Raw genomic sequence first — 16,661 nt, forward strand, 5'->3', positions numbered from 1 at the left:
AACCAATGACGAAAAGATTAAAAAAGGGAGCAGCAATGAACATTGACGACCCCGACTACATAACTAGTTTCAATACCAGCAAAGAAGTACTGACAAACGAACCAATCTTACAACACCCAGACTTTACTAAAGAATTCACACTGACCACAGATGCTAGCGGCGTAGCCATAGGCGCCGTCCTGAGCCAAAAGACGGACAACGCGGACCTACCAGTGGCATTCGCCAGCCGAACACAAAATGAAACAGAGGCACGGCTATCCACAATCGAACGTGAACTTTTAGCGATAGTGTGGGCAACGAAATATTTCCGACCCTACCTATACGGCAGGAAGTTCAAGATCCATTGTGATCATAGACCGCTTCAATGGCTAATGTCATTGAAGGAGCCTAACTCCAAACTCATGAGATGGAGACTTAGACTGGAGGAATACGACTACGAGATCACGTACAAAAGGGGAAAGGACAATAAGGTAGCAGATGCGTTGTCCCGCATCGAGTTACACATGAAAGAAACCACCACAACCCCGCAAGAGACGGAAGATTTAATAGATGAGCTAATAAAAAAGGCTTTAATAGAACAGGGCTGTGCAACACCAGAACCAGCCACACAAAAAGCAGAACCACCAATATATACTGAATCCATAGCAGTAAATGTAGATCCGACAGAGGAGCCAGACATACAGATAATTGAAGACACAGACAACACAATACACACGAACTTTGAAGGAAACACCTCCTTAACTATTCCTATATCTCAACATCAGGTTAGTTTTCCCACTATTAGACGGTCCGCATATTAAACATCTAATGGAATCTGGGTAAAGCGGACCGTGTTTGGAACATTTCTTGGAAGAGGCCCTGTCGTCAAGGTTTTGCACTGAGAGGGTGTGATGTTGCTTTATCAAGCGCATGATGAAGAATAACAAGAATCGCTCTTCCGTCTCTCTTATATATATATATACATAACTCATGCTCATTATACAAAAAAATAATAATAAGTAAATATAATAAATAAAATAACAATAACAATAAAAAAAGTAAAAATAAATAAATAATATATTAAAATTAAGATCAAATATTTACAAAGCATGCATACTAACTATAAATAAAAAAAAGTATATAAAATAGAATTTCCCGCCACCTTTTTTGTATTTTTATTTATTTATTTTTTTTTAAATGAATTAAAAGAGTAAATTTAAATGAAAAAAAGAAAAAAAAAGTGAAATAAATGAACTTAAAAAAATTTGAATGAATAGAAAAAAAAAACATAATAAAATGAATAAATAAAAATAATGTTTTATTAAGAAATTTAAATAATTTAAATAAATAAATAAATAAATAAAATGACCACCACCTTAAACTAACCTAACTACTTGACTAATATGTACACTATATACAACACCTAGAAACGAGGCTACACAGGTACATTCGCTATAGCAAAGTGGCCATGGGCAAGAGTATGAACACGATCGACTAGATGTCGTTTGTCGTCGTGGGGCGAAAGAGATACTTTTTTCTGTTCAACGGAAAAGAGTTTGTGCTCTTTTGAAATGATTGTTCTAAAAGAGGTGGTAAACTCTTTTCCGTCGAACAGGGCAGCCACATAATCATCAAAAGTTATTTTCTTTTCCACAGCTGCCTTTTTTATCCTTTTCGCCCGTTTTAACTCTTGTCCCCGGATACGTAAAGCGTACATTTTGGCGCGGAGGCCCACGAATTCAGTTACAGGCTCTCCGCTGGCCTCGTCCTTGAACTTCCCCAACACTTTTTTATTTTTTGTGCTGTAAAGTATATGTCCGTTAGGGTAGTCTGAAGTGTCCAGTTCGTTTATTATTGTTGTTAAGTCACTGTAAAAGTCTTCCGTCTTAACTTCATAAATAAGACTATCTGTATCTGTATACATTAACTTAAGTTTGTCTGTATCGTACCTTTTGAGCATAGTTTTGTAGTGGAACTCGTACATCCGGACTTTGGACAGATCAAGTATGGACATTCCAACATAAATCGGTTTGTTCATAGTGATCTGCTCAAAGTCCAGATGCACTGCCACTAAAGTTTCTGTATATACTGTCCGGTCCTTAAAAGTGGGTTTTGCTATAAGTTTTCTCAGTCGTCTTTGGTCAGTCACCAGTTCTATTTTCGTCCGTTTGCGTACGTCTTCCATAAATTTTCCAAAAACGGCGTTGTTCATAAGTTTGTAAAAGTCTTTGTCAAAGTCGTTCGTCGCCTGTTGTCTCATGTGAGTGTTGAGGTCGATGTAGGAACGAAGCCAACGGGACTGCCTGAATCGCAGCGCCCTATGTACGCGTACTAACCGGAGACCTAGGCCCATGGCTTGCTGCAAATTGACGAAGTGGACAACGTATTTCTCCCTGTTGGACAATGGAGCCAACAGTTTCTTGGTAACTTGTCCCGGAGGCACCCTATTCTCCGGGAGAAGGGGGAAATCGTTGTGCAGTTCGTGCAATTTGCTCGGATACTCTATGTCGGCTTCAACAATATACCCGAAGGGGCCATCTTCTTGCATATTGCCCCAGTCTAGAGTATCCGGATATTCTACCCACTCGAAACCTCCAGAAGGAAGCGGATTTAACATTGCCCACCCGTACAAATTATTTGCATCTAGGTAGGCAATGTATTTCGATTCCTTAAGGGGGTCGCGATCTGGGTTGAGGTATTTATTATCGGCTTTGCTATAGCGATGACTGCATTGGCAAATGCCGCCCCTTATGCCCCGCTCAATCATTAGGAGCTGGTCATAATCTGTAAGGAGTTCTAATTGTATCCCTGTACACTTCAGCATGGCATCCCAAGCCAGTCCTGGGGCCGTGAAATACCAGGCAGGGTCCAGCGAATATGCTCTTATGCAAACATCTCTGAAATTTTCAAAGATGTCACATAAGAGCATTACGTCTACCTTAAGGTAGAGCTCGCTGTACCCCCCTAGGGTTCTAATATCGAAGGCCTCCCAAACTGACTGAGCATGCTGATAGTCTTCGTCCGAGATATGGCATTCATTAAGGGTGCTATAGAATGCCTCCTTAGGGGGTAGAACCGTCTCCCTAAGTTTCTCGAACGAGTCTGTGTAATCGTAGGGATACACTCCTTTTCTTATGACCAGATCCATCTTGTCTGCGGGGAAGAATTTACCCATATCTATAAATTTGTTCTTGGGCAAATTCTTGGACAACCTATCTAAGCTGGAAGATAAGAAGCGGAAGGTGTCCACAAATCTGCGTAGATGACGATGGGAATCCTCATCTGATTTTGCACTTTAGTAAAAGATACAGTTGGAGGAGACCCATCGTCATTGCATGTGGGCAGGACAATTCGAGTCGCTCTGTTCTCTCCACAGTACTCCATATGCTCCTTCACCCGCTCAACGATGTTCACGCTGTCGATGTTAAAGTGCGTGAAGCATCGCTTACAAACGTGTACCCTTTGTTCGTGCTCAGTAATCTGACGGGCCACTAATTTATTAAAATCTTTAATATAGGTATAGTGGCTCCGTCCATTTTCCATCATTAGGAGAAGGAGGTCGCGATGGTCTTCCTTCTCCTGCTTCACCACCTTTAAAGGGTACACGTTTCCTTTCTCTCCAAGGGCGAAAACATTGATGCTTATGTTATTAAATTTCTCAAATTTTTTCACCTCATGGAGAGGAGTGGGGAAGGAAATGCAGTCAAAATTGTACCTGTGTTCTAAATTTTTATATTTACTTTCGCGTTCTGGATGAATAGTTACGAGACGGGAGAGAATGGCATACTTGAAACACTGATCATCATTGTTTTGCACATTTATAACCGCTTTTCGATTCGCAATGTGGGAGGTAAAGGGATGTAGCTGTTACCTCCCATGGGTTGGAAACGGTTCACCCTTAGAAGGACCCCATCAAACCCTTTCAAAAACCACCCGCTCCCCTTTAATGTGGACTCCTCCATCTCAGTCACTAATTTCTTAAAACTTTCCTTTAAGCATTCTTCGATGGAGGAGTCTTCATAAATTACTTTATTCTTAGTCTTGAAGGCGCGATCACATGTTTCACCTATGATGTTTTCAAATGTCGCCTCCAAGACCAAGTTGTACTTGAGGGGAGCCTCTTCCACGCATTCTGCAAGTAACTGACGCAATGTGCCTAACTGGGCATTTAAGAATTCCATTGCATCAGCTACTTCAATGCATGGAAGAAAGAAAGTCCGAAGAGTCCCTCCGTGCGCCGTTTCCACTTCATACAAACTTCCGTTGGCGGCATCTAATCGAGCTCTTTTAGTCATGACGGTCAGTGTTTCATTGCCACAACGACGCATGTGCGCAGTCAACGTCTTCTTAGAAGAAAATCCTTCGCCGCAAATATAGCAAAGATGGCGTTGACTGCGCGATATACATGTAACTTCGTGACGATTCTTGTTATCTTCCCTTTTAAATATTTTATGGCAATGTAGACACTCCATAATTAATAAAATAACACGTAATATAAAATAATAATAAGTAATATAAAATAATAAGTAATGTAATGAAAAATATTAATAATACAAATATATATATATTTTAACGCGGTTATTTAATACATACACAAACTAGAATAACACTAAATTACTAAATAAATAATTATATATAAATATATATATATATACAACTAATAAAAACTAATAAAAATTAACTATGTAAAAATACTGAATGGAATATATGAAATATAATAAAAATAATAAAAAAGAGCAATACAAAAATAATTTAACGCTAATAAAAATTAACTATGTAAAATACTGAATGGAAAATATGAAATATAATAAAAATAATAAAAAAGAGCAATAAAAAAATAATTTAACGCTAATAAAAATTAACTATGTAAAATACTGAATGGAAAATATGAAATATAATAAAAATAATAAAAAAGAGCAATTAAAAAATAATTTAACGCTAATAAAAATTAACTATGTAAAATACTGAATGGAAAATATGAAATATAATAAAAATAATAAAAAAGAGCAATAAAAAAATAATTTAACGCTAATAAAAATTAACTATCTAAAATACTGAATGGAAAATATGAAATATAATAAAAATAATAAAAAAAGAGCAATAAAAAAAAAATTTAACGCAGTTATTTAATACAAATTATAAAATTATTTTAAAATGAAAAAAAAGAATAAAAAAATTATTTTAAAAATCAATAAAAAGAATAAAAACTATAATAACACAAAATTACTAAATAATTATGTATATATAAGTTATGGACAGGATCCTGCTGACATCGGACTTCACGCGCGATAGCCGTGAGAGGATCAATGTTATCACAGGCCGCACACAACAACAAAAGTATATAAGACTTGGCAGCTACACCCCGCTGCTCCACTCTGATTCTGCATCTCAATTAGGTCGCTTCCGGCAGTTCTCTGTCACATTTAGTACCCTTAAGTTGTATGTACTGTTTTGATATTTAATGTAGTCCGATATATTCTTGTGATTCAATAAAGTTGCAATTTTTAAAAACGGTTTTTCCCCAAAGAAAAACATAACTGGCGCAGTCGGTAGGACTAGGCAAACGTCCTTAGGATACACATCAGTAGTACCTAGGACCAGGCAACCGTACTTAGGATACACAGTAGTAGTACCTAGTACAAACCATCGTAGTACATCGAGAAGACATCAGCTTTTCCTGTACGTGAGTTTCAACTCTTTGACGACAAAGGAAGATCCTGTGGACCCCGAGCTGAGTACATCCGTACTAGTATCGATCGAGAGAAGGCGAGGGCAACCCACAACTTCTGAAGGCCTACATCCTGAAAGAGCAACTGAAGAACAAGGAGGCACCCTCAAAGCAGTCTACAACAAGGGATTCAACATCATAAGAAGCAAACCCTCCAACCCAAGGAGCCAATTTACCCAAAATTGATAAATTACACATTAATATAATCCCCGAGTTTAACGGAGATCCCCGAATGCTAAAAGAATTCATAGAAGTATGTGAAGAGATAATAGCTCTATTCGCTACATCTACTCAACCAAATCACCCTCAAAATAAACTCTTAATGAGAATTATTTTAAACAAAATAAAATCCCCTGCAAAAGAACAAATCAGTTCTTCAATTATACAAAATTGGGAAGAATTAAAATTAACACTAACAAACACCTTTACAACTGGTAAAGACGACCTAACTATCACCAGAGAATTATGTAATCTCAACCAAAATCAGTTAACCCACCTAGAATTCTATTCTGCTATTAAAGAATTAACTAATCAATACTCTAGCCAAATCGTAGGATCGGTAACAGAAACTCCGAAGAGGCAAATTTTAATCGAGAATTTTGAGAAGCTGGCACTAAGACAATTCCTTTTAGGTATTAAAGAACCCATAGGCACGTCTATAAGAGCGCGAACGCCGCGTAATCTAAACGAAGCGTACCAAATATTAATAAATGAATACAACATAGAAAACACTAAAACACCAATTTTTACACAACGCAAGTTAAACACACCCCAATTCAATCGGAATCAATTTTCAAAATTCATTCCTAGCCAACAACAAAAATTTATTCCTAAACAATACACTCCTACAAGAACATTTAAGACAATTCACCCAAAAAATTATCACACCCAAGTTGTGCCCATGTCTATATCCACAGACAACACGGTCAAACCCCAGATCACTAAACAAACAAAATTTGTTAAAACAAAACCTAATCCCTTACATAACATAGAACACGATACAGACATCTCTGAAAATGATTTTTTAGAGAATCCGTCGCCTCAACCACCTTCGAGCTGAAGAACATAAATAACACTTCCAGTCGATTACCATACATAGTTAACCGAGAAAATAAATTAAAATTATTAATTGACACAGGTAGCACGAAATCATTTATTAACCCCGATATAGCAACTAAATTTTATAAAAATTTAATTACCAAAGACAACTTCCAGGTTACCACCGCGCACGGTACTTCAACAGGAAACTCCAGCATTAATATTCCCCTAAATAAAATTCTTAATACTCCTATAACGTCAAAATTCTATTTATTCAAATTTCACAACAGTTTCGACATCTTACTAGGACTAGAAACTCTTAAACAAATAAATGCAACAATAGACTTGAGCAAAAACATCTTAACTACACCTTCTATAAAATTAAAGTTAAATTATAATGACTCTGAAGAAACAGAAACAGAGAAACCCTATTTTAACTTCTTAATAAAAAGTAGAACAATTCAAACAGTTAAAGTCCCAATAAAAAACATCGCCAATGGTGACGCTATCATTCCTTACAGGAAATTTAAAACCTTGGAAATCCCAGAATCGTTAATTCATATTAAAAACCATGAAGCTTACTGTAAAATTTTAAATCCCAACGACATAGATATAGAACTAACTCTTAAAGAACCCCTTCTCGCGGAAGAATTAGAAATTATAGAACCCGAAAGTCTAAATTTAAACAATTTCAACTATAAAAAATTAAAATTCGACTCAACTAAACTCAGAACCGAACACATGAACTCAGAAGAGGAGAAAGCCATAAAATCCTTAGTGGAGGAATACTCCGACATCTTCCATATTGACGGAAATTTAACCTTTACAAATCAAATCAAACACAAAATCCGAACCACTGACGAAATACCAGTATACACTAAAACATATCGTTATCCACATATCCATAAACAGGAAGTAGAAAACCAAGTTAGCGACATGCTAAAACAAAAAATTATTAAACATTCAAATTCCCCATGGAACTCCCCCATATGGGTAGTCCCAAAAAAATTAGACGCATCTGGAAAACAGAAATGGCGAGTAGTTATTGACTACCGCAAACTCAATGAAAAGACCATTGATGACAGGTACCCACTACCCAATATTACCGACATATTAGACAAACTAGGAAAATGTCAATACTTCACAACCCTTGATTTAGCGTCCGGTTTCCACCAGATCGAAATGGAAGCCTCAAGCACTGAAAAGACCGCATTCAGCGTAGACAACGGACATTACGAATTTTTACGTATGCCGTTTGGTCTGAAAAATCCCCTTCAACTTTCCAGCGCGTAATGGATAATATATTACGTGGAATCCAGAACGAACTATGTTTAGTTTACTTGGACGATATTATTGTGTTTAGCACAAGTCTCCAAGAGCACATAGTCAGACTTAGACAAGTTTTCGACAGACTAAGACAGTCCCGTTTTAAAATTCAATTAGATAAAACTGAATTTCTTAGAAAAGAAGTAAGTTATCTAGGCCATTCCATTACTCCCGAAGGCATTAAGCCCAAAGCAGAAAAGATTAATGCCATCAAAATTTTCCTCTGCCAACCTCCACCAAACAAATCAAATCCTTCCTTGGATTGATCGGTTATTACCGCAAATTCATCAAGGATTTCGCGAAAATTACCAAACCCATGACCAGCAAGCTTAAAAAAGGAGCATCTATAAATGTAAAAGACCCAGAATACATAGAATGCTTTGAAACTTGTAAGACCCTACTGACTAACGAACCAGTCCTCCAATACCCAGATTTCACTAAACCTTTCATACTCACCACCGATGCTAGTAACGTAGCCCTTGGTGCTGTATTAAGTCAAAAAACCGATAAAAATCTTGACCTCCCAATAGCCTACGCAAGTCGCACACTCTGTACATCAGAGACGAATCTTTCTACTATAGAGAAAGAATTACTAGCAATAGTATGGGCGACTAAGTACTTCCGTCCCTATCTTTTTGGAAAAAAATTCACTATCCACTGCGACCACAAGCCCCTACAATGGCTCATGTCCCTTAAAGAGCCTAGCTCAAAACTCCTCCGATGGAGACTGAAGTTGGAAGAGTTTAATTTTGAGATAATTTATAAAAAGGGAAAGGATAACACCGTTGCAGACGCAGGCGCTGAAAATTGCAGAGACACAAAAATTGCTATCTTCCTCCTCGAAAGAGGAGGAAGATCAGTTAATTCAAGCCTGCCTGCAGGCAGAAAAGGAGAATGAAGCCTGCCTGCAGGCAGAAAAGGAAAATAAAATAATTCAACACTACCTGCAGGGAGAAGCGGTTGTCATCTTTATAGATGTCATCTTTTTTTTTTTTTTTAAGTTTATTTTTAAATCAATAAAAAAATGTTTTTTAATTAATTTTGCTTCATTCTTATTTTTTCCTTTGTACATTTGAATTATTCCCATATTACAAGAAAGTTTATATGGGTTAAGTATGATGATTCAGACTTGAGGTAAAGTAAATTATTAAATATAACAGGAAATAATATGAGTTAGCCTATTGAGGCTACAACGACATATTCAGGTTTGTATAGTTGGTAAAGCGAAATACTAAGAGATATAAGAATAATATAAATATTTTGTCTTTCGAATTAAACATATAGAGAAAAATAGAAGTCTTTATTCAAAGGAAACCAATCTATAGACATTATTTTAAAGTTAAGGTTATAACAAGTTGTGTTATAATAATTTCTTATTTTATTTTTATTTTTCAAAATATGGTATTGGAAGGAAGTAATTGAAATTGCAACTGCCTTCTGTATATTTAAGATCTCTCTCTCTCTCTCTTACTCTCACACACACAATTCACTGGAGTTTGCGCATGCGTAGTTGATAGAAGTTAGCAGATTAAATAATATTTCTTATTTAAAATAGAAAAATACAAAAGTTAAGGAAGGGGGGGGCTAGAGGTGCTTGCTATAGGAACCTGTCCTGAGAGGTAACCGTTTGGAAAAAAAGATGCAATTCTATTGGCTAGTTACAATGTGACGTAATTGTGGTGGAGAGGGGGGGAGGGAATGCTAGTAGTACCTGGTAGGACTAAGTGTTAGTTCGTGTTTAGTTTTTAGTGAGTGAAGGTCACGTCATCAACAGCGAATGCACCCCAGGTGGAGGGGGTAAGTTTCTTCATTATTTAAAGTGAGTCAGCCATTAATATTTAAGTTCAAAATTGTGTGTGCGTATATATATGTGCCTGTGTGTGTAACAGTGAAGGGGGGGAGTTAATTTAAATTGGTTATTAAAAGAAAAAATCTTAGGAGAGGGGGCTAGAGATTTTTTTTTTTTTTTTTAAAAAATAATTCCAAGGTAAAACATAAGAGTACATTAAAAACTACAGTGAGCGAGACTATCACTGTGGCCGAGTGGTGAAGATGACGTGGCTACCAGCACGAAGGTTGTAAGATCGAATCCAAGGTAAGAAATAAAAAAATTCACCCTCCTCTCCATCAATGGGCGAGGGGGTGAGAGGTATGTTTCAGGTCATCAGCTGGCATGAGGTCCGCCATCTTGAGTGGGAGACAGTTGGAGGGCAGCCAGAGCCGTGCTGAGACGACAAGAGACAGAGGTGAGCGACTCTTGATTGTTTCAGTCCTGTGTCACTAACCCACTCGCCAGGGATAATATTTCCGGTAATAGTAAATTTTGAGTTAATAGTTGAATTAAGATAATTTTGCGTTAATAGTGGAGTTCATATAATTTTGAGTTAATAGTTGAATTAATATAATGTTGCGTTAATAGTTGAGTTCATATAATTTTGAGTAAACAAAATTTTGAGTTGGTATTGTATCTAAGTTTCGAGTATTTCAATACAGTTATTGTCAAGGTATTTATTTCTATACATTATAGGTTATCTAATTATTCTAATTTAATGAATGAAATTATTCTAAGTTAATTGTCTAACTATTCTAATCTAATAAATATTAAATTGTACTACTACTAACTGCCCAAGTATATGGGTTCCCTTCCCCGTATGTATGAAGACGTGTGCGTATGAATGGGGTGTGTGTAGCTGTATGGGTGTGGAAGCTTTAGAGCCCAGCAGGTAAGTGGTGGGGCATTACATAAACAAATGTGACATATGCTTACGAACAAAATATGACCGAGCACCGATAAAACCAAAATTTAATCATACACCGACAGCTACTCGACCCATAGAGATTTTGCATATAGACAGCATCACAATCGACGGACAGAAGTTCCTAACGATCATCGATTCATTCTCAAAATTCGCACAAGTATACCACTTAAGGACAGCACAAGCACCAGAGGTTGCAAACAAGTTAATCACGTTCTTCTCACAATTTGGACTACCCGAGCAAGTAATTTCGGACAATGGCCTCGAATTCAACAATTCCATAGTTAAAGAAATATTAGAGTTACATAAAATCCAACTCCATTTAATCAGTACACAGCACCCTGAATCCAACGGCATAGCCGAAAGATTTCATTCCACTTTAATAGAACACATAAGAATCTTAAAAAACCGCGAAGAGTTCAATAAAGATGACACCGCGATGAAAATAGTTTATTCCGTGTTAGCTTACAATAACAGTATCCATTCAGTAACGAAATTAACCCCGTTCGAAGTACTCAACGGACATATCGGATCTAACCCTGTCCTAGACATGGACTTAGACACTCAAATTACGAACCACTACACTACCCGACACAAAGACAAAGCCAAAATTCTATACACTCATATACGCGACATGAACGAGAAAGCAAAGCTTAAAACACTTGAACACCGCAACCAAACACGCGAAGAACCTCCTGAAATACCCAAAGACGTCTACGTACGTAATAGACAGAAGATGAGCAAAACGAAAGATAGATACAAACGTGAAACCATACACAGCACAAATCCCCAACATAAAACCGCCAATATTATTCCACAACACGCAAACACCCAAACAAAGATACATATAACAAACATAAAAAGGCCTCGAAAATCACCCAAACACCTAAAACGCAGTGTGCCTGTTGCAGGTACTCGCAGCCGACTACGGACTAACCATACAGGATATTACCCGGAATCCAGGGATACTACCCATAAACATGGGAGAAGCCCGCGTACAGACGACTACCCACACGCTCGTACACTTCTACAACTTAAACAAATAGACCAAATAAAATTTGCGGACGAACTATACACCAGTACCTTGCAAACTATGGAAAATAGCAGCATTAGCACCCTACGGGCAGAGAAATTAGTAGGAAGTAACGCATACCGCATGCGTACAGTAATTAATCACTGTAAGTTTATAAATTTTACTAGAAATAACTTATATGAAAAACTCGAGGTGGTAGGAATGCATTATAACAATTTTACGAGAACAAAAAGAGGAATCATTAACGGCCTCGGTACCGTGATTAAAGGTATAACCGGAAATTTGGACGCCACGGATGGCGAACGCACCGACGCCATACTAGATGAGTTACGATTGGAGCATAAAGCCTTACAAGGCCAAATCAAGGCACAAGCCAGTGTAAATAACGATCTAATACGTGAGTACAACAATATAATTGAGGTAATTAAGCAAACCGGTATAGAGGTTGCAGATAACTTAAACCAGTTCAATAACCAATTAAATATTTTCCAAGAATTGTACCACTTATTGGATACCCTAAACCAAATTAATATACTATACGAAATGATATTAACTACTGTCACGAAATTTGAAAATTCCATAGCATTTTGTCAGACCAATGTGATACACCCTAGCATAATATCTAGCACCGAATTGTACACAAGTCTAAGGCAGATCGCTAACCAATATACTAATCACTTTCCAGTAGAACTAGCTAGAGTAAATATGTTAACTATTATAAAACTTGTAACTGTATCTTGTAGATTTAGTGAAGAAAACGAAATTGTATATATGATAGATATACCCATAGTAGAGGAACCAAAATTTTCATTATATTATTTATACTCAATACCAAGCATAATACCTGCAGAATACAGTACCGTGATACCTAAAGTTAAGTACATATTAAAAGGACAAGTAAACAAAGGAATGCAGCGACCCTGCAGACCAATCACCAATAACCTACATCTCTGTAAAGCTGAGGATAAGGATCACCACAATTTGGAGTGCGAACAAGAGATCCTGACTCACGAAACTACAACTAAGTGTGAGTACACCAGATTGGACATAACGGAAAATCAATTGCAATGGATCCCTGAAGCAAATCAATATGTAGCAGTTTTCCTGAGGAAAGAGTCTCTTCAGATCCTTCGCAATGATTCCACAATACACAGGACCCTCCAGGGAATCTTCTTAATAAGGCCAGACTCGAGCCACAAGGTTTACTACAAAAATCAAGAATTACTCCCCTGGACTAAGACGAGAGGACACCCAACTGTTCTCCAAGATCTCGAGATACATTGGGAACCTAGTAGAACATCACCCATCACCCTCAAAATGAAAACCATGGAGCTCGCCAAGCTAGCTACCAATTATGCCACACCTGAGGGAGACCACACCTTCTACACCTTTAAAATAAATCCATGGATACTCCTCTTGGCATTCAGTCTCTGCGGCTACATTCTCATATCCCGCATCTCCAGGAACCGGGAGACTCCTGCCAATCAACAGACTACCGACACTCTTCAGCGACTTCCCGCGGAAGTCCCATTTAGGGGTGGAGGAGTTACATGCACGTAAACCACTGACGCATGACCTACTTAGGAGTGCTGAAGGCAGCATCCTCATTTAGCTATAAAGTAGGACATCTCTATGTCAAGAGCAGTTCTTCACCAAGTGCCGTGTCCACGACTTTTCTCAGTGCTACCAAGTTCAGTGAGTGCCGCCGCGATCGCTATTCTGCCAGGTATTTCCGGTAATTTAGAATATTAAATATTTTAGACTTTGAACTTTTAATCATTCATAATTGTAATTAATTTAGTTGATATAATTGTTTATTTAATAACTTAGGAAATTGTAGTTCAGGCTGTGCATTGCATGTAAGCAATAATAGTCTTTCATAAAGGGATATCTACTTGTATTAACAGGTAAATATTTGTTGTAAATCAAATAAAGTCTTTTTTAAAAAGGCTTCATACGTTACTCATCAGATAACTTATATATATTGCCCCTTCCCCTTTAGAGTATTTTTCGGTATTCAAATTAAGATTTTAAATTTGGAATCAATCGAAGGGGAAACATCAGACATTTTGTCTAATCACTTATTTCGAGTTATAACAGACAACAATTTGAATAAGAAAATTTTGGCGCTCTCGACTGATAACACAAATACTAATTTTGGAGGACGCACCCGTAAAGGTGTCAATAATGTGTACACAAAATTACAAGATCTTCTGAAACGAAATATTTTGGGAATTGGTTGTAATGCTTGTTACCTACCTAAAATCGAGATTTTCCTTCCTCCGGGAAAACCTTGTTAAGAGGCAACTAAGTGCCTGCCAGCTTAGTGGAGGTGGGGAGGTTCGGGAAGGAGACGATAATAAAGAGGCTGGGACAGGGAACCGGGTTAGAAATAAATCAAATAAAAAAAAACGACCGAAAAGAAAGAAAGCAGAAAGGGGGAAAAGAAAAGAAATAAATAAAAAAAGAACTAACTGGGTAAAAAGAAAAGGGAGAGTTCCACGCTCAGCGAGCAGCGATCCTGCAATACTGGTGACGTGAGCTAGTTATCCAGCCCACTAGACCACACTGCTCTCTGCTGCAAACCTACCTTCTGCGGCCAGTCCCGGTACCTCCTCACAAAGTAATTGGGCAGTATTATATAATAAAACTATACTTCCAGCCTATATATATAAACATGTATTTACATAAAATATAACAAAAAAAAAAAGGAAATACTCTTTACAACAAAATCTAATTTGCCCTAAACCAGGTATAAAAAAAACACAAATAAAAATAAATTATGTAACTTAAAAATACATCACCTTGATAAAAAAAATATGTTAATTAACCAAAATATAAATTAAGGGCCCAGTTAGTACTTTAAACTAATAATAATAATACTCACAATAAAGATCGAAATCATAATAATAATACTAATAATCCTCTTAATTAATAGTGTCTTAAAAAAAAAACCCCACACCGACGAAACCAAGATGGATACCGGGTAGCTTCCCGTTTTGAGCACCTGTGTTGGTCGTAGTCTCCTCTCCTAACAGAATCTCCGTCTCTTCTGTTCCCTCAGTCCGGCTCGGCCGTTTTACGGATTTCCGTACGGGAAGCAGAAGGTTAAATATCGTATCGCCACTGTGATACCAATCAGTCGCTGCGGTTGGCCAACCCACACTGACTACACGCCCTACTGCGCGTGATCGCTCTCCCTTCCACCACCTACTCCTCTCCATTCCTCTTCACTCTTCTTCACTCCTCCTCTTCATTCTCCTCCACACCGCCTCTTCTTCTCCAGCCATAGTCCTCTCTATTTCTCCGCGCAATCCATGTTATCCTAATATCCTAACCCCAAGTACCTATTCTACCTAACTAATCTAAATCTAATTATTTTCTACTAATACTAATCTAATTATTCTCTAAAGCCGCTTAAACCTACCTAAACCCTAAACATAACCTTTAATTCTACTTAAACCTAACATAACTTAAACCTAAACCTAACTTAAAACTAACCTGGCTTGGCGGTAAATGGAGTGACCAAAGGGAGGGGCTCATAATTTTTCTTTTGCGTAGCAACTGATCGCTGCTCGCTGAGCGTGGAACTTTCCCTTTTCTTTTTACCCAGTTAGTTCTTTTATTTATTTATTTCTTTTCTTTTCCCCCTTTCTGCTTTCTTTCTTTTCGGTCGTTTTTATCACAATCTCTTTAACGACAAAGCACCTAAATAAGATCCTATGTCGTCGGTTTCGAAACGACGACCTTGTCGCCGTAATACTTCAGGACAGCCGAAGAACGTTACGCGACAGCCTGCTGGATTAAACCGCAAGCTCAATGGAGGACCACTTCAGGTCCCCGCTAATCCGCTGCCAACAACGACAACTCCTTGGCAGCGTGTTATTGTTGCTCATTCAGGAGCAGCAAGCTCATTCGAGTTCTCACTCCTGGACATATACAATGTACTGCTGACTCAATTAGATCCTGAAAACAGGCTATTTAAGAAGACAGCAGAAGGCAAAGACGGAAAAGTCTACGCCGCTATGGACATTAAAGTCCATTCCGTCAAAGTTTGGAATACCACTGGACGGTCTTTAGCATTGTCCGTATGGGATTTTGCTTCCGGAGGGAATGAAAACCAGATAGGAGGATGGACAGATGCCGGCGGTAATGCTGGTTTCCCCTGTCTTGGATATGAATGGCCACTGGCCCAACAACAAACCGTACTTGGTTTTGATGATATCAATACCAAGATAGTAACTGTCAATGCACCAGCTTCATCTGAGTGCTTTTTCCACTTTAGTATTTCATGGAAGTGCCATGGTATTATTAAAGTAACTTTACCAGGATTACGTGCTGACGTGAACACCGTCAAGCAAATATCAAAGTTGCACCGCAAAATCGATGAGATAATGGTCCTCAGTACAAAAGCAAGGAGTTTCGGAAGAAAGCTGAGGAGTACCAGGTTAAGATATGGTATACCCCCTATTACCACCCGCAAGCTAACCCCGCGGAGCGTCCAAATCGGGTGATAAAGACGATGTTGGCCGCGTATGTTAAGGATAATCAAAGGGACTGGGATAAGCAGTTGCCTAAAGTTGCCTTCGCGATGAAGACCGCGGTTCATGAGGTAACCGGATATACCCCCGCGTTTCTAAATTTCGGCAGGAAGCTAGCGAGGTCAGGAAGTCAGCACCCTGACGTGGAAGAAACTGAAGGAGTTCCTGAGATGGCCGATAGGAACGAATATGCAGGCGTAATGAGAGATAGAGACGAGCTACATAGGGATGTAGCCAGCCGATTAGCGCAAGCCTATGAG

General features: G+C 38.0%; 2 protein-coding genes and 1 pseudogene across 2 annotated transcripts in view; all 3 read right to left on the reverse strand.

Moving 5' to 3' along the window:
- LOC141448031 (uncharacterized) overlaps positions 1 to 16,661 on the reverse strand; it is a 183,730-nt gene that overhangs the window by 89,130 nt on the left and 77,939 nt on the right. The window lies entirely within an intron of this gene.
- LOC141453783 (uncharacterized) lies at positions 1,415 to 3,154 on the reverse strand. Its single transcript, XM_074127697.1, has one exon. It carries the CDS (start codon positions 3,152 to 3,154, stop codon positions 1,415 to 1,417), a length of 1,740 nt encoding a protein of 579 aa, XP_073983798.1.
- On the reverse strand, positions 3,196 to 5,195 carry LOC141447974 (uncharacterized; annotated as a pseudogene).

This window comes from Rhodnius prolixus, unplaced genomic scaffold, assembly GCF_049639745.1.
Source record: "Rhodnius prolixus isolate KJV_2025 unplaced genomic scaffold, Rpr scaffold_1, whole genome shotgun sequence".
Taxonomy (NCBI): domain Eukaryota; kingdom Metazoa; phylum Arthropoda; class Insecta; order Hemiptera; family Reduviidae; genus Rhodnius; species Rhodnius prolixus.